Raw genomic sequence first — 25,145 nt, 5'->3', positions numbered from 1 at the left:
ACCTTAGAGGAGAAAGCAGGAGGAAAGAGGAAAGAGGAGAAAGACCTCTCTGACCTCAGCCGTAGCAATCTCTTACTCGACACATCCCCAAAGGCAAGGGAATTAAAAGCAAAAGTGAATTACTGGGACCTTATGAAGATAAAAAGCTTCTGCACAGCAAAGGAAACAACCAACAAAACTAAAAGGCAACCAACGGAATGGGAAAAGATATTCGCAAATGACATATCGGACAAAGGGCTAGTATCCAAAATCTATAAAGAGCTCACCAAACTCCACACCCGAAAAACAAATAACCCAGTGAAGAAATGGGCAGAAAACATGAATAGACACTTCTCTAAAGAAGACATCCGGATGGCCAACAGGCACATGAAAAGATGTTCAGCGTCGCTCCTTATCAGGGAAATACAAATCAAAACCATACTCAGGTATCACCTCACGCCAGTCAGAGTGGCCAAAATGAACAAATCAGGAGACTATAGATGCTGGAGCGGATGTGGAGAAACGGGAACCCTCTTGCACTGTTGGTGGGAATGCAAATTGGTGCAGCCGCTCTGGAAAGCAGTGTGGAGGTTCCTCAGAAAATTAAAAATAGACCTACCCTATGACCCAGCAATAGCACTGCTAGGAATTTATCCAAGGGATCCAGGAGTACTGATGCATAGGGGCACTTGTACCCCAATGTTTATAGCAGCACTCTCAACAATAGCCAAATTATGGAAAGAGCCTAAATGTCCATCAACTGATGAATGGATAAAGAAATTGTGGTTTATATACACAATGGAATATTACGTGGCAATGAGAAAAAATGAAATATGGCCTTTTGTAGCAACGTGGATGGAACTGGAGAGTGTGATGCTAAGTGAAATAAGCCATACAGAGAAAGACAGATACCATATGATTTCACTCTTATGTGGATCCTGAGAAACTTAACAGGAACCCATGGGGGAGGGGAAGGGAAAAAAAAAAGAGGTTAGAATGGGAGAGAGCCAAAGCATAAGAGACTGTTAAAAACTGAGAACACACTGAGGGTTGACGGGGGGTGGGAGGGAGGAGAGGGTGGGTGATGGGTATTGAGGAGGGCACCTTTTGGGATGAGCACTGGGTGTTGTATGGAAACCAATTTGTCAATAAATTTCATATAAAAAAAAAAGAAATGAAAGGGGAAACATTACAATTGATACCACATAAATACAAAGGATTATAAGAAGCTATAGTGAACAATTATATGACAACAAATTGGGTAACTTAGAAGAAATGCATACATTTCTAGAAATATACAATGTATCTAGGTTGAATCATGAACAAATAGAAAATGTGAACAGATAATAATGATTTAAGGAGATTGAATCAGTAATCAAAAATCTCCCAATGAAGTAATGGCTACTACCAAATGGTTTCGCTGGTAAAATTCTACCAAACATTTGAAGAAGAATTAATGCCAATTTGTTCTCAAACTCACACTTATTCCAGACACTTCCAAACTAATTTTACATGGCCAACATTGACCTGACAAAGCCAGACAAGGACACCACAAGAAAAGGTAACTACAGGCCAATATCCCTGATGAACAAAACCCTCAACACAATACAAGCAAACTGAATTCCACAGCATTTTTAAAGGATTTTACCCAATGACCAAGTAGGATTTTCCTCTGGAATGCAAGGATGGTTTAACATCTGCAAGTCAGTAAATATGATACATCACATTGAACAGAATGAAGAATAAAAATCATATTATCTCAATAAACGCAGAAAAAACATTTCACAGAATTCAGCATCCTTACATTATGAAAACTCAACAAATTAGGTGTAAAAGGAATGTACCTCAACATAATAAAGGCCTTACATGACAAGCCCACAGGTAACATCATACTCCATGGTGAAAAATGGAAAACTTTTCATCAAAGATCAGGAACTAGACAAGGATGTTCATTCTTACCACCTCTATTCAACATAGTATTGAAGGTCCTAACCAGATCATTTAGGCAAGAAAAATAAATAAAAGGCATTCAAATTGGAAAGGAAGAAGCAAAATTGTGTTTACAGATGACATAATATTATATATATAAAACCTTAAAGACTCCACCAAATAAAACTGCTGAATAAATTCAGTGAAGTTGCAGGATATGAAATCAATATACAAAAATTAGTTGCCCTTTTAGGTATAATCCATGAACTATCTGAAAAAGAAACTAAGAAAACAATCCCATTTAACATGGCATCTAAAATACTTAAAAATAAATTTAACCAAGGAGATGAAAGATCTGTACACTGAAAAATGTAAGACATTGATGAAAGAAATTGAAGACACAGATAAATGGAAAGATATCTTGTGTTCGCAGATTGGAAGAATTAATAGTGTTAAAATATTCATACTACCCAAAATATCTACAGGAAAACCTGTCATTTGTAACAACACAGATGAATTTGGAAGACATTATGCTAAGTGAAGTAAGACAGACACAGAAAGACATATACTGTGTGATCTCAGTTTATATGTGGAATCTAAAAGAGTCAAACTCAGGGCGCCTAGGTGGCTTAGTTGGTTGAGTGTCCACCTTCAGCTCAGGTCATTATCTTGCGGTTCATGAGTTCGAGCCTGCATCAGGCACAGCACAGAGCTTGAAGCCTGCTTTGGATTCTGTGTCTCCCTCTCTCTCTGCCCCTCCCCTGCTTGTGCTCCGCCTCTCTCTCTCTCTCTCTCTCTCTCTCTCAAAAATAAACATTTTTTAAAAATTAAAAATAAATAAATAAATAAATAATTCAAACTCCTAAAAACAGAATAGAATGGTAGTTATCAGGGTTTGGGAATTGGGGGAATTGGGGGTATGTTGGTCAAAAGATACAAACTTCAGTTTTTGAATGAATAAGTTACAGAGACCTAAGTTACTTCATGATGCCTATAATTATAATAATGTATTGTGTACTTGGAATTTGCTAAGAGAATAATTTTTAGGTGTTTTCACCACAAAAAAGGTAACTATTTGAGGTGGTGGATATGTTAATTAGCTTGATTGTGGTGATTATTTCACAATGTATTCATATATCAAAATGTCTTCTTTTACTCCATAAAATCAGGTTCTGCAAAATAGAATGGCATTCTTGTTTTCTTTTAGAGGGCCTGTATTTCTTTACTGAGCAGATGTAAAATTACTTCAGAATTCTCTTCTATTATTCTGTATCCTTCCCCTCATTTTCCCGACTTGCAAGATGTTTATTTTTAAACTCCCACTTCCATCCCTGGAGAAGAATATAATCTTAATTCTAAATAGTCAAAGGCAATGTTGGAGCTACACAGTATAGCTGTTTCCAGTTGAAGAGTGTTTTATTCCATTTGGGTCCTAATGGCTCTTGTTCTTCATTAAAAAATGTGAAGCTTCATGATAGAGGGTCCAAGGGACTCATCTTCCTTACCTTAGTGTGCATGAGCAATCCGAATTTTCTTAGCTTAAAAAAAGTTATCCAGGTTATTTCTATCATTTTTCCTAATGGTGTCTTACCACTGAAAATTTCTTGGTGCCTCAAAAGTGAAAAAAAAGCAAAACAAACGTTCTACAAAAACACAGTGGCATTTTATTATAAGAGTGAAAACCTAGAAATCAATGAGATATCCAATATTAAGAAAATCATTGCGTATTAACTTAATATAAATATTCCTTAAATTGACAACTGTTGAGACCCCATAATAACATAGTTTAACATTTACAAAACAAAGTCAAATGGAAAGAATAGGACATGAAACTCTAACATAAGCTATGATTGCAACTATATACAAATACAGAAGGACAAAGTTAAAATGGAATGTAGAAAAATAAAAACAGATGTATTAGCATGGTGAATTATGGATATTCTCTTTTAATATTTTTATCACTGTCATTTTAATAACTTAAAAATTAGATTTTGAGTTTTCTAGGGTAGTTCATTACCCCTCAGACTTTTCATCCTACATGTGACGTTTCTTTTTAAAAATTTATTGAGGTAAAATTGAGAAAACTATATATAAGTGTACAATATGATTTGGTTAGGTATATGTATACATTGTGAAAGAGTTCTAACCATTGATTTAATTAACATATTTGTCACCCTTTTCTGGCGAGAACACTCTCCTACTCTCTTAGCAAAACTCAGTTATACAATACAGTATTATCAGCTATAGTCACCATATTATACATTAGATCTTCAGGCTTTTTTCATCTTATAACTGAAAGTTTGTACCATTTTACCAACCTCTACCCATTTCCCTTACCCCTTCCCCTCACAACCACTATTGTACTCTCTGTTTCTATGAGTTTGACTGTTTGTTTTCAGATTCCACATATAAGTGGTCACATGAAATATTTGTCTCTTTCTGGCTTATTTCACCTAGTATACTAGTCCTCCAGGTTCATCCTTGTCTCATGGCAGGATTTCCCTCTTTTTTATGGCTGAATAAGATTCTATGACATACATATACCATATTTTCTTTATCCATTCATCAGTAAATGGACACTTGGGTTTTTTATAGCTTGACTAATTGTGAATATTTAACATGGGAGTACAGGTATCTCTTTCACATAATGAAGTGGGATTGCTGGATCATATGGTAGTTCTAATTTTAATTTCTTGAGAAACCTCGATACTATTTTCCATGATGATCCTACCATTTTACATTCCCACCAATATCATACAAGGTTTCCCTTTTCTCCACATCTTCACTAACATTTATTATCTTTTGCTTTTTGATGATAGCAGTTTTTGATGTGAGATGGATGACATCTCATTGTGGTTTTGATTTGCATTTTCTGAAAGATTAGTGATGTTGAGCACCTTTTCTTGAACCTGGTGACCATTTATATGTCTTCTTTGGAAAAATGTCTATTCAGATCCTTTGCCCATTTTTAAATTGGATTTTTTTTTTTTTACTATTGAGTTGTAGGAGTTCTTTGTATATTTTGGATGTTAACCCTCTATTGACTATGTGGTTTGCAGATATTTTCTCCCATTCCATAGGTTGCCTTTTAGTTTTGTTGATGGTTTCTGTGAAATTTCTAATATGGGGAAAGGAGAGAATATTGATTGCCACTTTATCTGTAACTTACACTGATCCAGATGGATCATAAAATTTACTTATAGCTCAACTAGAGAGGGTGTTGTGGTTTTGTTGCCTGAAAAGGAAAATAAAACAATCTTTTGTTTTTTTTCTAGAGGTGACTTAGAAAAATTAAGGTCAAATGTGGAGATACCTCTGTAATTTTCTTATTTCTTTTTAAACTTCAGGTACAAAATTTTCTTATTTCTTTTTAAACTTCAGGTACAAAATTATGCTGAAGCCCTAAACTGGTACCATTATTCTCTGAGATTTTATGCAATCGATAAAACGGATCTGGACTTGGCCAAGCTGCAGAGGAATATGGCTTCCTGTTACCTGCATTTGAAACAACTTGATAAGGTCCTTTGATTTATCTATTTTTCAGTGGCAGAAAACGTCATGTGCAATGGCAGAGAGATAGACACAGTTTGGTGTGACATCTTGGCTATTAGGTTAGGATGTCTGAGAGTTTCTTCATATAAGATAAACTCAAATTGATATTTTCCTGATTGGGACTTCCCAGAAGGAGAGAATTAGGAAAACCATTAATTCCATTAGTTACTGGGGGAGGGGGGGGGTTGGCACCTTTTTCTGAAAAGTAATATATCATTGGAACTTTTAAGCAAAGTTGTCTGCTACTAACCATTTGCAACATTGTCCTTTGAAACAGACTAAATTATAAGGTATGCTTTTATTGGTCAAACATTCAGTGTGGGAAAATACTTGTATAAAATGGTCTTTTACTTACTGGGTAACCTGTTGCCTATACAACCACTCTAGAAAATGTTTAGCATTTGATTGCTTATCAGGACAAAATTCTAGGAGGTGAATGAGAAAACAACTTATTTAAGGATAAACCATTCATATTTCCCAAAGCAATTGGGACATTTCTTCCTTTGGGTATCATGTAGTATGCACATATTGGGGAAGGGTATTGGCTTGTGGAAGAACAGGTGAATAGGACAAGTGTGGACCCAGATAAAATATGAAGGCCTTTGTTGCTTTTCAGGTTTTAATGATAAGTTTAGGGGGGAATATGTGATTAAGGGTTGTAATTCCAGACATTTTCTTTGAGTTTTTGTTTACTTTGAGGGGTTGTTTATTTGACTAAATACTTCAAATTTTCTTTCAAAAGAATATTTACCATTTAGTTTATATATTCAAAATTCATAGTTCTAGAAGAGAAGTTGAAATGTTACTTAGTTCATGATATTTCAGCACAGGCTAGCACTTAAGTGTTTCAGAAAGACAGTTGACTACTGTTTACTGAAAGTCCTGAAAAAGTTATCACACAGATTTTGTTACCTAATTCATTATATTTCTGCATAGGATACTATTAACTATTTCAGAAAGATAGTTGCTTACTGCTTACTTGAAGACTTAAAGAAGGTGATAAGAAAGTCACTGTAACTTCCATGATTTATGTTGGCCTGGCAGATTGCAAAGGACCTGCACCTGGAGCCAGACATGCCATTTGTGGGGGATGGTTGCATTTTCACACCAAGGAAGGATATCTGTTCAGCTAATACCAATGGAAAGGGCACAGCACAAGATACTATGATAGCCTCTGACGTTACAGACGTGAACAAGACGTAGTTGCCTTTGATTCAACCAAGCAGTTGGCATCAGGGTATCTTAATAGGCAGATAAACAGATCATGGCAAGGAAGAAAATCTAAGTGTTGGAAATATTCTATAAGTTAGGCATGCAAATAGTTGGTATATATCAGCAGGGAACAGGTCTTCAGCCATAGAGATTTGGATTCAAAGGCAGAACTCAAATCTTTATGTAGACAGACTAGAAAGTAGAGTTCCAAACCTAAAGGGATGAGAATACAAGGCTGTTTTAAAGGTCAGGAATAGCAGGCCAGGCTGGGATGCAGTTCCTAGGAGAATATGAAGTGAGTAGACACAACCTTTTAAGACTTGAAGCAGTGCTTCTTTTTTTTTTTTTTAAAAGTAATCTATACACAATGTAGGGCTCGAACTCAAGACACTGAGATCAAGAGCCACATGTTCCACCAATTGAGCCAGCCAGGCACCTCGAAGCAGTGCTTCTTAAGTCTCCTCCAACAAATATGAAGTTTGATCCTAGAGCCTAATGTAGGTCTTAGTCTATAATTTGGAGTTCAAATGGTATTGGTAGAAGGGGAAGAAGAAGAGAGCAGGAAACCAGGCCCATCCTAATAGTGTATGTTCAGTATGCGATTATATCACTTAAGGCCAGATTGGTGGTGAAGCCAAAGGTTATTTTCAGTATGATCAATGTAATCTTGTTTGATTACTGTTAGTGTATTTTTCTCTTTCATCCTTCCTGTCTTGAACTTAAACATTGATTTGGTACCCTTCATATGTAAGGAATACTCTCCTATGCACTAAGACAGAAAGGTGAAAAGAAGTAACACAGTCCATTATATTTTACTATTTTACTGTTCCCACCTTGTTAATTTTCATCGTCTGCTTTTTTTTTTCACTCCTTCCCTTGAGCTGTTTGAATGCTATTCAGGAAATTTATGAAACCATGTTTATTGGATCTGCTAAAATTTCATAGTTTTTCAGCTAGGCACTCTGTAAAATGGACTCTTGTTAACTTTCTGTCATATTCCTCACAATGGTGATTCCAGGATTTTTTTGTCTTTAAGCCCCCATACCTTACCCTTCCCTTTATCAAACAACTTTATCTTAAAAAAAAAAAAAAACTTTTATCTTGTGGCGTGCCTGGGTGGCTCAGTCAGTTGAGCGTCCAGCTTTGGCTCAGGTCATGATCTCATGGTGTGTGAGTTCGAGCCCTGTGTCGGGCTCTGTGCTGACAGCTCAGAGCCTGGAGCCTGTTTTGGATTCTGTGTCTCCCTCTCTCCTGGATTCTGTGTCTCCCTCTCTCTCTGCTCCTCTCCTGCTCGTGCTCTGTCTCTCTCTGTCTCAAAAATAAATAAATAAACATTAAAAAATTAAAAAAAAAAACTTTATCTTGTAAGTGTCTGAACTTGGAGCCACTAACATGAACTTCATCAACTTCTCCTTTCTTTACTCATCTCTTTACTCTTTCTTCCTTATCTCTTAGAAAGAACGTTCTCTGGAAACCTTCTCTACCAATCTCACTTTAGCTCTTTAATATTTTTCTCTCAACTGTTTCTTTCCTTGTCACTACAATTATTTTGAGGTCTTTTTTATTCAGAAACCTTTCTTCATTCTTGTCATCCTACTCAAATTACAGTTCTCTCTTTGTCCTTCCTTTTTTCACCAATATTTTTAACCTAAAATTAATGCTGACATTTTTTTAGTGTCCATTTATTAAAAAATGTTTATTGACTATTATACATTAAGTACTGTCCTAGGCATTGGAGTATAGTAATGAACAAAGTAGACATAAACACCTATACCCATGGAGTTTATCGTTCTACTAGGAGAGACAGACAATAAAAAGATGAATATTATGGTATATTACAGAGGTCAACAAATTTTCTGTAAAGAACCAGTTAGTAAATATTTTAGGTTTTCTAGGCCATACAGCCTTTGTTGTAAATACTCAACTCTGATTTTGTACCATGAAAGCAATTGTAGACCATATGTAAACAATTTGGCATGGTTGTGTTGTAATAAAACTTGCTTAGGAACACTGAAATTTGAATTTCATATAATTTTCATGTGTAATAAAATATTATTCTTCTTTGGAATTTTTTCAACCTTTCAAAAATATATAACCTTCTTAGTTTGTGAACTGTACAAAAATAGATGGTGGTCTAGAAGTGGCCCAAATGCCATCGATTTCTGACCCTGTTATATTAAATAGTGGTAAGTGCTAAGGAGAAAACTAAGCAGGAAAGGGTGGCATTAAATATTTTAGAAGAGGAATGAAAGGTTGAAATTTTAGATAACAGTGGCCAAGGAAGGCCTCAGGGAGAAGGTGGCTTTTGAATAGAGACTTGAGGAAGTGAGGGATCTGGCTATGTGGATATCTGAAAAAACAGCAGTCCAAATAGTGGGAATTCAAAGTGCAAAGGTTGTGGGGATAGGAGCATACCTGGGGTATTTGAGGGATAGCAAAAGGACTAATGTGGCTGCAACAGAAGTAATATTAGGAAAAGCGGGAGCTGTGATCAGGGAAGTAGTGGGGAAACAGATCCCATAAGAAAGACATTGTAGTTCATTGTAACGATTTATGTCATTAACTCTGAGTGAGATGGGAAGCTATTGAGGGGCCTTGGGCAGAGGAATCACATGATATGACTTGCATTTTAATAAGATCACTCTTACCACTGTGTTGGATAGACTAGGGTGGGTGCAAGGGTGGAAGCAAGGAGACCAGTTTGGAGGCCATTGAAATAACAAGGCAATGGGGCGCCTGGGTGGCGCAGTCGGTTAAGCGTCCGACTTCAGCCAGGTCACGATCTCGTGGTCCATGAGTTCGAGCCCCGCGTCGGGCTCTGGGCTGATGGCTCAGAGCCTGGAGCCTGTTTCCGATTCTGTGTCTCCCTCTCTCTCTGCCCCTCCCCCGTTCATGCTCTGTCTCTCTCTGTCCCAAAAATAAATAAACGTTGAAAAAAAAAAATTAAAAAAAAAAAAAAAAAAAAGAAATAACAAGGCAAGAGATGAGGTGGCATGGACCAGTGCAGAAGAATTGTGGATCAGGATCAGATTCTGGATAGATTATAAAAGTAAAGATGATAGAATTCCCTGACATACTAGACAGGGTAGAAGAGAAAGAATAGACAAGGCTGACTCTAAGGTTTTTGGCCTCACCACCTACTCCCCACTTGATTTTTACATCTATGATTCTATAAACTGCTCTTTTGAAGACTAGTGACCTTTTAATGATCAAGTCTAATCTTTTCTCAGTCCTTCTTGTCTTCTGATCTCTCTAGAACAAAACAGTATAATACTGTCAACCACTTCATCCTTCTAGAAACCTTCTCTTTGGCTTCTATGACATCTTCTCTTAATCCTATTTATTATTCTGACAATTCTTTCTCTATTTCTGTTACTGTCTCTTTTCACCAAATAAATATTGGATGAGGGCAAGTACTGTGTTTATCCTGTTCACTGTTTTATCCCTAACACCCACAACCATGCTTTCAATAAACATTTGTTGAATGAATTTATTCTCTGATCTCTTTTTTTTCTTCTGTACACTCTACCCTCAGTAATCCGTTTTAGTTCAACTCTTCATTCCCAAATCTGTATGTCTAGCCCTGATCTCTCTCATAGCCCACATTCACTTTTATACTATCTTTGGGTATATCCAGCTCTTGTCTAAGACTGAAATTTTAGATTAATGGATTCCTTCTTTTCTATTCATCATGTGCCATGTCTGATCAATTCTACCTCTGCAATATTTTTGCCAGCTGACTCCTCTTCCATCTTTACCTCACTACTCTAATCCAAGCTTTCATCACCTCTATGACTATTAGAATAATATTTTAACAGTTACAGGGAGCCACTCGATAGTCTTCAGTGGCTCCTTGTAAATAAAGACCAAATTCCTTAGTTCTAATGTCCTCCAGAATCCATAAATAACGATCCTGTTTTATTTCCATTACATGTATACTATGTTTAGCCTGAATTGAATTATTTGTAGCTTCCTAACCATGCTCTATGCTTTTCTACCTCTGTACCCTTTTCCATGCTTCTCCATTGCAAAATACCTCTTCCCTGCATCCCTACATTATGAAATTTCCCTTTTCAGAGCCTATGTCCTGATGACAGTCTTAGCTTTATAAGGAAATTTCTGAGTCTTGCTCTTCCACTAAAACTTTGTAACACTTCTGTTTATACCCAGGTGCTTATGTTCTGCCTTGTGTTCTAGTTATTTATATACCTGACTTAGTCCCCTATTAGATTGCCACTTCCTTGAGGGAGGGACCATATCTTACCTTTATTTTCCCTGATAGCTAGCATAGAGCCTAATGCATAGTGAACACTCATTACATAAAGAATAGTCATAGAAACTCAATAAATACCTGTCAGTTTCTTGTGATGAAAGGAATTGCACTTGTTCATGCTATTTCTGATAATTGGAAACTAAAAGTGATCAAGATCTGTGCTTGATTATCAGAACTGAAGGAGATTGTATTATATTAGAAATCACCCTATTATTCATTTCTATAGCTCATTTCTTTTCCTTTTGGAAGAGGGAAACACATTTTGTTTTATTTTTCTTTAAAATGAAATACTAAATCATATTTCGGAAGTTAATTTGGGTGGGTCAAAGGAGTTGGAGAATATATTCCTCTACACTCTTAGTAGATTATGTTACAGATTCCTTAGTTCATGCATTTAGCAACATCCTTTTGAGATAGCAATTCTAAATATAGGTAATTTCTTTGGTTTATTTTTGAAATCATATAAATGTATATTTTTCATTGCCGTTATCCACTGAGTATCTCCAATACTTTGTTTGAGACAATATTAAACTATGTAGTTTCATAGTCATCAACTCTGAGTTTCTAGTACCTTAAGTCCAGTATCTTAATTTTATTATATCATTTTTGAGAGTTTTTAAGTGGTTTGTGTAAGTCATAGGCTTGAATAGACAGACTTAGTGGGTCTAAGTATAGGAGCAATTGATCAGAACTTGATATAATGAGATTTTGTTGCAAATCATAACAAAACCTTAATTTTCATTAAGAGATGGGTAATATTTTGGTGATCTTGGTAAACAGTAATATTCAGCTGAGCATTCTTTAACTCAGTGCAGAAATCTCATCCTCAGGTAACAGCTGCAATTTAGCTACATGAAATATCATTAGTACTACTCTAGATTGATGATATTAAAGCACATTCTCAAAGCACAGTGTGGTGGTAAGACTTACAAGATAAGACTTTTTATAGAATATTTATATAACCTAAAGTGAAAACAACCACGTCTCATGTGTTGGTTTTACATTGGTTCTATTTACTATATAGAGTTTTAAAATCATGCCGTTCCATTGTAGGACTGAAAGTGACCTTGTGATCAGAAGAAATAAACTAGTAATGTTCACTAGGTGGCACTGTGGGCTTTGTTTCTATTATAATAGCTTTTCATTGATTTTGTGATGCTTTGGCAGGTATAGCCGTTCCCACAAATGTATCTGTACGAATATAAAAGAAAACACAAGTAAAAATGAGACGAAGTTCTGTTGTAGCTCATTCTTGATACAGCTATACCATAAAAATACTGTAATTGAGGTTTCAAGTCAACAAATATTTATTGAATGCCTAATTTGTGCCTGGAATTATAGAATAAGTAGAATACATGATCCTTTCTATATAGATCAGCTTAAAGTATTACTGTAGAAACAAAGTTTACATGTACAGCATAATTACAAAGTAATAAAAGTACACATTCAAATATCAAGTAGTGTGGTATATATATATCATATGAATTTAGAATCAGAATATGTCGATGAAGCTTTATGAATACTGACTGAACGTACATATGACCTAAAGCTGAAAAGAGTAACTAATATGTCAGAAGACAGAGTCAGATAGATAATCACACCTCAATAGGCTGAAATGGTGATCCCATTTGAACAAGATGCAGACCCAGTTATGGGAATAACAAAATATTCCATACTTGGATCCCCCAAAACAACTGTACAAGAACAGATTAGATGAAATGTCACTTAACAGTAGTACAGGTAGGGGCGCCTGGGTGGCTCAGTCCGTTAAGCATCCAACTTCGGCTGAGGTCATGATCTCGCGGTTTGTGAGTTCCAGCCCCGCGTGGGGCTCTGTGCTTACAGCTCAGAGCCTAGAGCCTGCTTCGGATTCTGTGTCTTGCTCTCTCTCTGCCCCTCCCCTGTTCATGCTCTGTCTCTCTCTGTCTCAAAAATAAATAAAACATTAAAAAAATTTTAAAAAAAACAGTAGCACATGTAAAAGATTTGTTGTTTTTAGTTGACTGTGAGCTCAACATAAGCCAATAATGCTAAGAAAATTAATTCAAATTAAGTTGTGTCAATAGAAATGTGAAGGAGTGGTAATCGCCCTGTATTCTGCTCTGGTTATAGCATACCTGCAGTACTGTGTAGGACTAGGAGGCAACACTTTTGAAGGATGATTTTGACAAACTCTAAATAGAGTGCCAAGGGGTAGGCACTCAGGGTGGTGAGACCACTCAAACCATCTTACTTGAAGAATAGTTAAAAGTAGATAGGGATTTTAAACTTGGAAAATGGAAGATTTAGAAGGAACATTAATAGCTTCCTCCTAATATTTGAATGAATGCCAATGATCAAAAGAATTATATTTATTTCATGCATATTTCCATGGGTGAGACATATAGGGAGTAAGATTTCAGGTCATCATAAGGAAACTCTGTCTAATGATTAGACCTGTTCCAAACTGAAATGGATTTTCTTAAAATATAGTAAATTCCCTCTCCCTGAAGGTATTTAAGCAGAGACTGAATGACTGACTACTTGGTGTGAGTGTTATAAAGAAGATTCAAGCATCAGAAGAATTTTTTTGACTAAGAGAATCTTCCAACCATATCAGTCTAAGATATTATAGTCTGGCAAAATCTATAAATAGTCAAAGAAGATTTTTTGGAGTTCATAAGTTCAAAGATTGTTGAATTTTTAGAACCAAAGGGGCCCTTACAAATCATTATTAATTTACTTTAAAAATTGAATTTATTGAAGTATAATTTACACTAAAAACCACCCCAGTATACCCACTACCTCAATCTAGTTATAGAATATCTTCACTACCTCAGAAGATTCCCTTGTGCTCCTTCCAAGTCAGTCCCCATCTACACTCTTGGCCCCAGGCAATGACTAATACACTATCCATCACTATTGATTAGATTTACTTATAGATTTATCTAGATTTACAGAGTTTCATATACATGTAATCATACAGTCTGTGCTTTTTTTTTGGTCTAACTTCTTTCATCATAATGTTTTAGAGAATCACTCATGTTGTTACATATATCAGTAGATTGCTCCTTATTATTCCTGAGTAGTATTCCATGGATATATCACAATTTGTTTATCCATTCATCTATTGGTGGACATTTTGGTTGTTTCCAGTTTGAGGCTATTATGTATAATGCTACTATGAACATTCAAGGCAGAAGTCTCTGTATAGATATTTGTTTTGATTTCTCTGGGGAAGTATCCAGAAGTGGAATTGCTGAGTTATATGGTAACAATATTTCTAAGTTTATAAGAAACCACCAAAGTGTTTTCCAAAGGAGTTTTACATTTTACATTCCTGCCATCAATGGATGAAGGTGCCAGTTCATCCACATCCTTGTCAACATACGGTATTTTCAACTTTTTAATTTCAATAATTCTAGTAGGTATGTTGTGGGTTTGTTTTAATAAAGTCAAATTTATTATATTTTCTGTTATGGTTTTTTATTGTGTCCTTAGAAATCTTTGCTTGCCCCAGGATGAAAGAATTTTTCTTCTGTGCTTTCTTTTTTTTTCACTTTTGATATGTTTTATTATAGCAGTCCTAATAAGCTTGGCTGTACATTGGCTGTACATTTCTTCTATGCTTTCTTATAGGCATTTTATAGTTTTAGCTGTTTTTAGACCTGTGATCCATTTTGAGTTAATCTATGTGTGTGTGTATTTGTGTGTGTGCACATAAAGAAGAGAGAGACAGAGATAAAGGTTAAGGTTCATTTTCCCCCCATACAGATTCCATGTTCTTCTAGTACCAGTATTGAAAGACTGTCCTTACCCAATTGAATTATCTTGGCACCTTTGTCAAATATCAGGTGATCATAAATATTGAGATCTGCTTCTGTACTCTATTCTGTTGATTCCGTTGATTTCTTCGTATATGTCCTTATGCTAATAATACCTCACTGTCTTGATTATTGTTGTATTACAGTAAGTCTTGAAATCCAGTTGGTAAGTCCTCAACTTTGTTCTTTTTTAGAATCTTTTGACTACTCTAAATCCTTTATATTTCCACATAAAGTGTAAAATCAGCTTATTATTTACTACAAAAAAATGTCTGGTGGGATTTTTATTGGGATTGCATTGAATCTTTAGGTCAATTTAAGAAACAGTTAACATCTTAACAGAATTGTATTCAAGTCCATTAACACAGCATAGCATTTTATTTATTTAGGTCTTCTTTAATTTCTTTCATCATTATCTTATAGTTTCCAGCACAAGAATCTTGCTTATATTTTGCTGACTTTATCCCAGAGAATCCGTGTTTTTGATGATATAGTAAATGGTCTTACTTTATTACGTCAATTTCCAAATGTTCATTGCTAACATATAGAAATATAATTGATTTTTCAAATCATGGTAAAATGTACCATCTTAACCATTTTTTAAGTGCACAGTTCTGTGGCATTAAGTACATACACAATATTCTGCATCCTTCTCCACAACTCTTTTTAGCATGCAAAACTGAAACTCTGTGTCCACTAAACAATAACTCCTTGATCTCTTCCCTGCTTAACCCTTGGCAACCACAATTATGTGTTCTGTTTCTATGGCTTTGACTACTTTAGCTACCTCATATAAGTGGAATCATACAATATTTGTCCATTTGTAACTGGCTTATATCACAGAGTGTAATGTCCTCAAGGTTCATCTGTGTTGTAGAATGTATCAGAATTCCCGAACTTTTTAAGACTCAGTGATATTCCACTGTATGTATATACCACTTTTTGTTTATCCATTCATCTGTTGATGAACCCTTGGGTTGCTTCCTTTTAGTTTTTGTGAATAAAATTGCTATGAGCTAGGCATACAAGTATCTGAGTCCCTGCATTCAGTTCTTTTGTGTATATACTTAGGATTATATGGTAATTCTATGTTTAAAATTTTGAGGAATAGCCACTGTTTTACATGATGGCTATGTCATTTTACATTCCCACCAGAAAGCAGAAGTGTCACAATTTCTCCACATCCTGATCAATTTCTGGTTTTTTGATAATAGCCATCCTAATGGGTATGAAGTGGTCTCTTGTATTTTGATTTGCATTTCCCTAAATGAGCACTGATGTTGAGCATCTTTTCATGTACTTATTGGCCATTTGTATATCTTCTTTGGAGAAATTCCAAGTCTTTCTGCCCATTTTTTAATTGGGTTGTTTATTTTTTAGTTGATAAGTTGTAGGAGCTCTTTATGTATTCTGGATATTAATTTATTATCAAGATATAATTTGTAAATATTTTCTCCCATTCTATGGATTGTCATTTTCCTTTCTTGAATAATGTCCTTTGAAGCACAAACATTTTGTACTTCTGATGAAGTCTAAGTATCTATTTTTTAGTTTAGTGTCTTATCCAGGAAATCACCACCAAATCCAATGTCATAATTTCCTCTTATGCTTTCTTCTAAGACTTATAATTTTAACTTTTACATGTAGGTCTTTGATCCATTTTAAGTTACTTTTTGTATATGGGGTACAATAAAGATCTGACTTCATTCTTTTCTGTGTGAATATCCTATTTTCCCAGCATAATTTGTTGAAAAGACTGTCCTTCCATTGAATGGTCTTATCAGTCTAATAAAAAATCATTTGAACATATATGTGAGGGGTTATATCTGGGCTTTCTATTCCAGTTCATTGGTCTGTATGTCTGTCCTTATGCAAGTACCACACTGTTTTGATTACTGTAGCTTTGTACTAAGTTTTGAAATTAGGAAGTGTGAGTCATCCAAGTTTGTTCGTTTTTTTCCAAGTTTTTTTGGCTACTCAGAGTCCCTTAAGATTACATATGAATTTTAGGATGAGTTTTTCTATTTCTACACACACACAAAAAAAACAAATGGCATTGAGATTTTCATAGGGTTTGCATTGAATCTGTAGATCACTTTGGTTGTCTTCTTTTTTTAATGTTTATCTTTTATTGTGGTAGAATATATATAATCTTCAATTCTAGTTAATTTTAAAAATTTCCTCCTTTTAAATTTTAAAATGTTTCCTATGTTCTTATGACATTATTGACTGTATTTATTACTCTCATATTTCTTTTTGTCAGTCTTCATTTCTGAAGTAATTTCTAATTTTTTCTGAGATCTAACACCTCATTTCTGATTTTTTCTAATTCTGATTTTATGCCATTCTTTTATGTCTAGTATAATTTTCTTAATGTTTTAAACCTCATTTTGAAATGGTTGGTTACAGTTTTGACCTTTTATAATTGAAGTATAATTAACATACAATGTTATATTAACTTCTGGTGTACAACACATTCAGTCAACAGTTCTATAATTACTCAGTGCTGACCGTGATAAGTGTAGACACTGTCTGTCACCATACATTATTACAATATTACTGACCATATTCCCTATGCTGTACTTTTCATCACTATGACTTATTTTATAAATGGAACTTTGTACCTCTTAATCGCATTTATCTATTTTGCACATCTCCCCCCCCCCCCACAACTTACACTTTGGCAGCCACCAGTTACTTCTCAGTATTAGTTGTATTTGTTTGTTTTGTAGATTTCACATATAAGTGAAATCATGTAATATTTATCTTTCTCTGATTGACTTACCTCACTTATCATAATACGCTTTAGATCCATCCATGTTGTTGCAAATGGCAAGACCACATTCTTTTTTATGATTGAGTAATATTCCAGTGTGTGTGTGTGTGTGTGTGTGTGTGTGTGTGTGCGCGCGCACATGCACACACACTGTATACACCACTTTATTCATCTGTCAGTGAGCACTTGGGTTGCTTCTGTATATTAGCTATTGTAAATAATGCTGCAATAAACATAAGGGTGCATATACCTTCTTGAATTAGTCTTTTCATTTTATTTAGGTAATACCTGCAGTGGAACAGTTGGATCATATATTAATTTTTACTATAAAAATAGTATTACTGTTTTTTTTTTGATGAGCCCCTGTACTGTTTTCCACAAGAGCTGTAACAATTAACATTTCAATCAACAGTGCAATGAGGATTCCCTTTTCTCCACATTTCTTGCCAAAACTTGTTCATTCTTATCTTTTTAATACTAGCCATTCTAACAGATGTAAGGTGATATCTCATTGTGGTTTTGATTTTCATTTCCCTGACAATTAGTGATGTTGAGTTATCTTTTCATGTGTCTGTTGGCCATTTTTATGTCTTCTTTGGAGGAATAGCTATTCAGGTTTTCTGCCCATTTTTAAAAAATGGGTTGTTTGTTTTTTGGTGTTGAGCTATATAAGTTCTTTATATATTTTGGATACTAACCCTTTATTGGCTATGTCATTTGCAAATGTCTTTTCCCATTCCATAGGTTGCCTTTTAGTTTTCTTGGTTGTTTCTTTTACTATGCAGAAGCTATTTATTTTGATATAGTCCCAATAGTTTGTTTGCTTTTGTTTCCCTTGCTTGAGGAGACACATCCATAAATAGTTGCTAAGGCTGATGTCCAAGAGATTACTGCCTATGTTTTCTTTTAGGAGTTTTGTGATTTCAGGTCTCACATTTAGGTCTTTAATCCATTTCTATTTTATTTTTTGTATATAGTGTAAGAAGGTGGTCCAGTTTCATTCTTTTGCATGTAGCTGTCTAGTTTTCACAGCATCATTTTTGAAGAGACTGTTTTCCCCATTGTATATTCTTACCTCCTTTGTCAATAGATTAATTGACCATACAGGTGTGGGTCTATTTCTGAGTGTTCTATTCTGTTCTATTGACCTATGTTTCTGTTTATGTGTCAGTACCATACTGTTTTGATTACTATAGCTTTGTGGTATCTTTTGATATCTGAAATTGTGAAACCTCCAGCTTTGATCTTTCTTAAGATTGTTTTGGGGGTGCCTGGGTAGCTCAGAAGGTTAAGCGTCCAACTTCAGCTTAGGTCATGATTTTGCAGTTTGTGGGTTTGAGCCCCACGTCAGGCTCTGTGCTGACAGCTTGGAGTCTAGAGCTGGCTTCAGATTCTGTGTCTCCCTCTCTCTCTGCTCCTCCCTCTCCCTCACTTGTGTTTGCACTCACTCTCTCTGAAAATAAAATAAACATTAAAAAAATTAAAGTTAGTTTTGACTACTTGGGATCTTTTCTGGTTCTATACAAAATTTAAGATTATTTGTTCTTGTTCTGTGAAAAATGCTATTGGTATTTTAATGAGGGATGGCATTGAATATATAGATTACTTTTGATAGTATGCACATTTTAATATTCTTCCAATCCATGAATGGGGTATATCTTTCTGTTTGTATTCCTTTTTTTTAATGTTTATTCATTTTTTTCAATATATGAAATTTATTGTCAAATTGGTTTCCATACAACACCCAGTGCTCATCCCAACAGGTGCCCTCTTCAATACCCATCACCCACCCTCCCCTCCCTCCCACCCCCATCAACCCTCAGTTTTTAAGAGTCTCTTATGCTTTGGCTCTCTCCCACTCTAACCTCTTTTTTTTTTTCCTTCCCCTCCCCCATGGTCTTCTGTTAAGTTTCTCAGGATCCACATAAAAGTGAAAACATATGGTATCTGTCTTTCTCTGTATGGCTAGGAATTTACCCAAGGGATACAGGAGTACTGATGCATAGGAACACTTGTACCCCGATGTTTATAGCAGCACTCTCAACAATAGCTAAATTATGGAAAGAGCATAAATGTCCATCAACTGATGAATGGATAAAGAAATTGTGGTTTGTATACACAATGGAGTACTACGTGGCAATGTTTATTAATTTTTGAGAGAGAGAGAGAGAGAGACAGAGTGCAAGTGGGGGAGAGGCAGAGAGAAGAGGGAGACACAGAATCTGAAGCAGGCTCCAGGCTCTGAGCTGTCAGCACAGAGCCCGACGTGGGGCTTGAACTCACAGACCATGAGATCATGACCTGAACTGAAGTCGGATGCTCAACCGACTGAGCCACCCAGGCACCCCTGTATTCCTTTTTTATGTAATAAATAGTTTCTTTTATTTTTCATAAATGAAGGTGATGAGGAAAAGTAGGCTTAGAGGAAGAAGAGGGTGCTTTCAAAGGCTTTGGAGGTTCTTTACCTCGTCTAATGGGACTTCAAAAACTTTAAACTTAAAAAAAAATTTATATATGATTTATTGTCAAGTTGGCTAAGATACAGTGTATACAATGTGCTCTTAGTTTTGGGGGAAGATTCCCGTGATTCATTGCTTACATACAACACCCAGTGCTCATCCCAACAAGTGCCCTCCTCAATGCCCATCACCCAATTTCCCCTCTCCCCTGCCCCCTCCATCAACCCTTAGTTTGTTGCTTGTATTTAAGAGTGTCTTATGGTTTGCTTTCCTCCCTCTCTGTTTATAACTATTTTTTCCCTTCCCTTCCCCCATGGTCTTCTGTTAAGTTTCTCAAGATCCACATATGAGTGAAAACTTAGGATAACTGTCTTCCTCTGGCTAACTTATTTCACTTAGCATAACACCCTCCAGTTCCATCCACGTTGCTGCAAATGGCAGGATTTCATTCTTTCTCATTCCCAAGTAGGATTCCATTGTATATATAAACCACATCTTCTTTATCCATTCATCAGTTAATAGACATTTAGGCTCTTTCAATAAATTGACTATTGTTGAAAGCACTGCTATAAACATTGGGGTACATGTGCTCCTATGAATCAGTACTCCTGTATCCTTTGGATAAATTCCTAGTAGTGCTATTGCTGGGTCATAGAGTAATTTTATTTTTAATTTTTTGAGGAACCTCCACACTGTTTTCCAGAGTGGCTGCACCAGTTTGCATTCCACAAACAGTGCAAGAGAGTTCCTGTTTCTCTACATCCTCGCTGTTTGTCTTGGATTGCTTTCATCAGTGTCTTATAGATTTAGAGCATAGGTCTTTCACCTCCTTGGTTAAATTTATCCCTAGTTATTTTATTCTTTTTAGTGCAATTATAAATCGGGTTTTTTAATATTCTATTTAAATTCGAATTAGTTAACATACAGTGTAATATTAGTTTCAGGTGTATAATATAGTGATTCAACACTTCCATACTACACCCGGTGCTCATCACAAGTACATTCCTTAATCCCCATCACCTGTTTGACCCATCTCCCACACACATCCCATCTGGTAACCATCAGTTTGTTCTCCATAGTTAAGAGTCTGTTTTTTGGTTTGACTCCCTCTGTTTTTTTCCCTTTACCTGTTTGTTTTGTTTCTTAAATTTTCCACATATGAATGAAATCATACAGTATTTGTCTTTCTGTGACTTCCTTCATTTAGCATAATACTCTCTACCTCTATCCACATTGTTGCAAATGAAAGATTTCATTCTTTTTATTTACTGACTTTGAGACAGAGAGAGCTGGGAGAGGGACAGAGAGAGAGGGAGAGGATCCCAAGCAGGCTCCATGCTCAGGCTCCATGCTCAGGAGCCTGATGCAGGGCTCAATCTCATGAACCGTCAGATCATGACCTGAGCCAAAATCAAGAGTCAGACTTTTAACTGACTAAGCCACCCAGGTGCCCCAAGATTTCATTCTTTTTGATGATTGAGTAATATTCCATTATATTTATACACACACACACACACACACACACACACACACTACCACATCTTTATCCATTCATCAGTCGATGAACATTTGAATTCTTTCTATAATTTGGCTATTGTAGATAAGGCTGCTATAAACATTGGGGTGCATGTATCCTTTTGAATCAGTATTTTGTGTCCTTCTTGTAAATACGTAGTAGTCTAATTGCTGGATCGTAGGACAGTTCTATTTTTAATTTCTTGAAGAATCTCCATACCGTTTTCCAGAATGTGTGTACCAGCTTGCATTTCCACCAACAGTATAAGAAGGTTTCCCTTTCTGCACATCCTGTCCAGCACCTATTGTTTCTTACGTTGTTGATTTTTAGGCATTATGACAGGTATGAGGTGGTATCTTATTTTAATGCTTTTGGTCTTATCATTGACTAATTTTAATAAACTTAAAAAATTATATTTCCATTCTTTCATTGTTTCAACATTATAATTTCCCTTTTTTGTTTCAAATTTTTAAACTCTAGTTAGTTAACATATAGTGTAATATTGGTTTTAGAAATAGAATTTAGTGATTTGTCACTTACATATAACACCCAGTGCCCCACAGAACAAGTGCCCTCCTCAATACCCATCACCCATTTAGCTCATCCCCCACCCCTTCCCTCCATTAACCCTCAGTTTGTTCTCTGTAGTTAAGAGTCTCTTAAGGTTTGCTTCCCTCTCTTTTTTTCCCCTTTGTTCATCTGTTTTGTTTCTTAAATTCCACATATGAGTGAAATCATATGGTTTTTGTCTTTCTCTGAGTTATTTCACTTAGCATAATACACTCTAGCTCCATCCACGTAGTTGCAAATGGCAAGATTTCACTCTTCATTCTTCTTTATCCATTCATCAGTCAGTGAACATTTAGGCTCTTCCCATAGTTTGGGTATTGTTGATAAGGCTGCTATAAACATTGGGGTGCGTGTGCCCCCACTGAATCCGTATGTTTGTACCATTTGGGCAAATCCCTAGTAGTGTAACTGCTAGATTGTAGGGTAGTTCTATTTTTTAATGTTTATTTTTGAGAGAGAGTGAGAGAGAGAGAGCATGCGGGAGGGCCAGAGAGAGAGGGAGACAGAGGATCTGAAGTGGTCTCCACGCTGACAGCAGAAACCCTGATGCAGGGCTCGAATTCACGAACTGTGAGATCATGACCTGAGCCAAAGTCAGATGCTTACCCAACTGAGCTGCCCAGGTGCCCTGGGTAGTTCTATTTTTAACTTTTTGAAGAACCTCTGTACTGTTTCCCACAGCAGCTACACCAGTGTGTATTCCCACCAACAGTGTAAGAGGTTTCCCCTTTCTCCGCATCCTTGCTAACATCTATAGTTTCCTGTGTTGATAATTTTAGCCATTCCCACAGGTGTGAGGTGCTATCTCATTTTGGCTTTGATTTGTATTTCCCTGATGATGAGTGATGTTGAGCATCTTTTCATGGAAACATGTCTATTTATGTCTTCTGCCCATTTTTTTAAAACTTGGATTATTTGTTTTGAGGGTGTTAGGTTTTATAAACCCTTTATGTATTTTAGCTACTAACCCTTTATCAGCTATGTCATTTGCAAATACCTTCTCCCATTCCGTAGGTTGCCTTTTAGTTCTGTTGATTGTTTCCTTCACTGTGCAGAAGACTTTTATTTTGATGTAGTCCCAATAGGTTGTTTTTCTTTTTGTTTCCCTTGCACTGGGGACATATCTAGAAAGAAGTTGCTTATGGCCAATATCAAAGAGGTTGCTGCCTGTGTTAAGGTTTCAGGTCTCACATTTAGGTCTTTGATTCATTTTGAATTTATTTTTATGATGTTGTAAGAAGTGATCCAGTTTAATCCTTTTACATGTTGCTGTCCAGTTTTCCCAACACCATTTGTTAAAGAGACTGTCATTTTTCCATTGGATATTCTTTCCTGTTTTGTTAAAGATTAGTTGACCATATAGTTGTGGGTTCATTTCTGGGTTTTCTATTCTGTTCCATTAATCTATGTGTCTATCTTGTGCCAGTACCATACTGTTTTGATCACTACAGGTTTGTAATATAACTTGAAATATGGAATTGTGATACCTCCAAGCTTTGCTTTTCTTTTTCAAGGTTGCTTTGGCTATTTGGGGTCTTTTGTGATTCCATACAAATTTTAGGATTGTTTGCTCTACTTCAGTGAAAAATACTGGTGGTATTTTGAAAGGGATTGCATTAAATATGTAGACTGTTTTGGGTGATATATACATTTTAACAATATTTGTTCTTCCAATCCATGAACATGAGTGTCTTTCCATTTCTTTTGTGTCATATTCCATCAGTGTTAGATAGTTTTCAGAGTATAAGTCTTTTACTTTTTTCGTTAGGTTTATTCCTAGGTGTCTTACGATTTTTGGTGTAATAGTAAATGGGATCTAGTCTTTGATTTCTCTTTCTGCTTCTTCATTTTTAGTGTGTAGAAATGCAACAGATTTCTGTGTGTTGATTTTGTATCCGGCAACTTTACTGAAATTGTGTGTCAGTTCTAGCAAATTTTTGGGTAGAGTCTTTCGTGTTTTCTATATGGTGTATTGTGGTGTCTGAAAATAGTAAAAGTTTGACTTCCTTGCCAATTTTGAGGCTTTTTATTTTCTTTCCTTTTTTAAAAAAAATTTTTATGTCTTTATTTTATTTTGAGAGAGAGACACAGTATGAGTGGGGGAAGAGGTAGAGAGAGGGAGACACCGAATCTGAAACAGGCTCCAGGCTTCGAACTGTCAGCACAGAGCCTGATGTGGGGCTCCAACTCACAGACTGTGAGATCATAACCTCAGTTGAAGTCGGATGCTTAACTGACTGAACCACACAGGTGCCCTTGGAGGCTTTTTATTTCCTTTTGTTGTTGGACTGCTGAGGCTAGGACTTCCAGGACTATGTTAAATAACAGTGGTGAGACTTGACATTCCTGTCTTGTTCCTGACCATAGAGGAAAAGCTCTCAGTTTTTCCCCATTGAGGATGATATTAGCTGTGGTATTTTTTGATTTGGTGTTTATTATGTTGAGGTATTTTCTCTCTACTTTGTTGAGGGTTTTTTTTAATCAAAAATGGATACTGTATTTTGTTAAATGCTTTTTCTGCATTTTTGAAATGATTATATGATTTTTATCCTTTCTTTTATTAATGTGGTGTATCACATTGGTTGATTTATGAATAATGAACCACTCTTACAGTTTAGGAATAAATTCTAGTTGAGCATGATGAATGATTCTTTTAATGTGCTTTTAGATTCAATTTGTTAGTATTTTATTGAGAATTTTTACATCCATGTTCATCAGGGATATTGGCCTGTAGTTCTATTTTTCAGTGGAGTTTTTTTTTTTTTCTTTTCCTTGCTTTGAAGTCAGAGTAATGCTGGGTTCATAGAATGAATTTGGAAGTTTTTCTTCCATTTCTATTTTTTTGGAATAGGTTGAGAAGAAGCCATCTGGCCCTGGACTTTTGTTTGTTTGGGAGATTTTTGGTTACTGACTCAATTTCTTTGCTGATTATCAGTCTGTTCAAGTTTTCTATTTCTTACTGTTTCCGTTGTGATAGTTTATATAATTCTAGGAATTTATCCATTTATTCTAGTTTGGCCAATTTGTTGTCCTATAATTTTTCATAGTATGCTTTTAGAATCCTTTGTATTTCTAT

At 35.7% G+C, this 25,145-nt stretch overlaps 1 protein-coding gene across 1 annotated transcript in view; it reads left to right on the top strand.

Annotated features, from left to right (window-relative positions):
* Positions 1-25,145, top strand: part of TEX11 (testis expressed 11) — a 250,439-nt gene that overhangs the window by 130,347 nt on the left and 94,947 nt on the right. Inside the window, exon 16 of the mRNA XM_047843907.1 lies at positions 5,290-5,427. Coding sequence (XP_047699863.1) covers positions 5,290-5,427 — 138 coding nt within the window. The remainder of the gene's footprint in view (positions 1-5,289; positions 5,428-25,145) is intronic.

The sequence above is a fragment of the Prionailurus viverrinus genome, chromosome X (assembly GCF_022837055.1).
Source record: "Prionailurus viverrinus isolate Anna chromosome X, UM_Priviv_1.0, whole genome shotgun sequence".
Lineage (NCBI taxonomy): Eukaryota > Metazoa > Chordata > Mammalia > Carnivora > Felidae > Prionailurus > Prionailurus viverrinus.
This window is presented reverse-complemented; position numbering and strand designations above follow the sequence as displayed.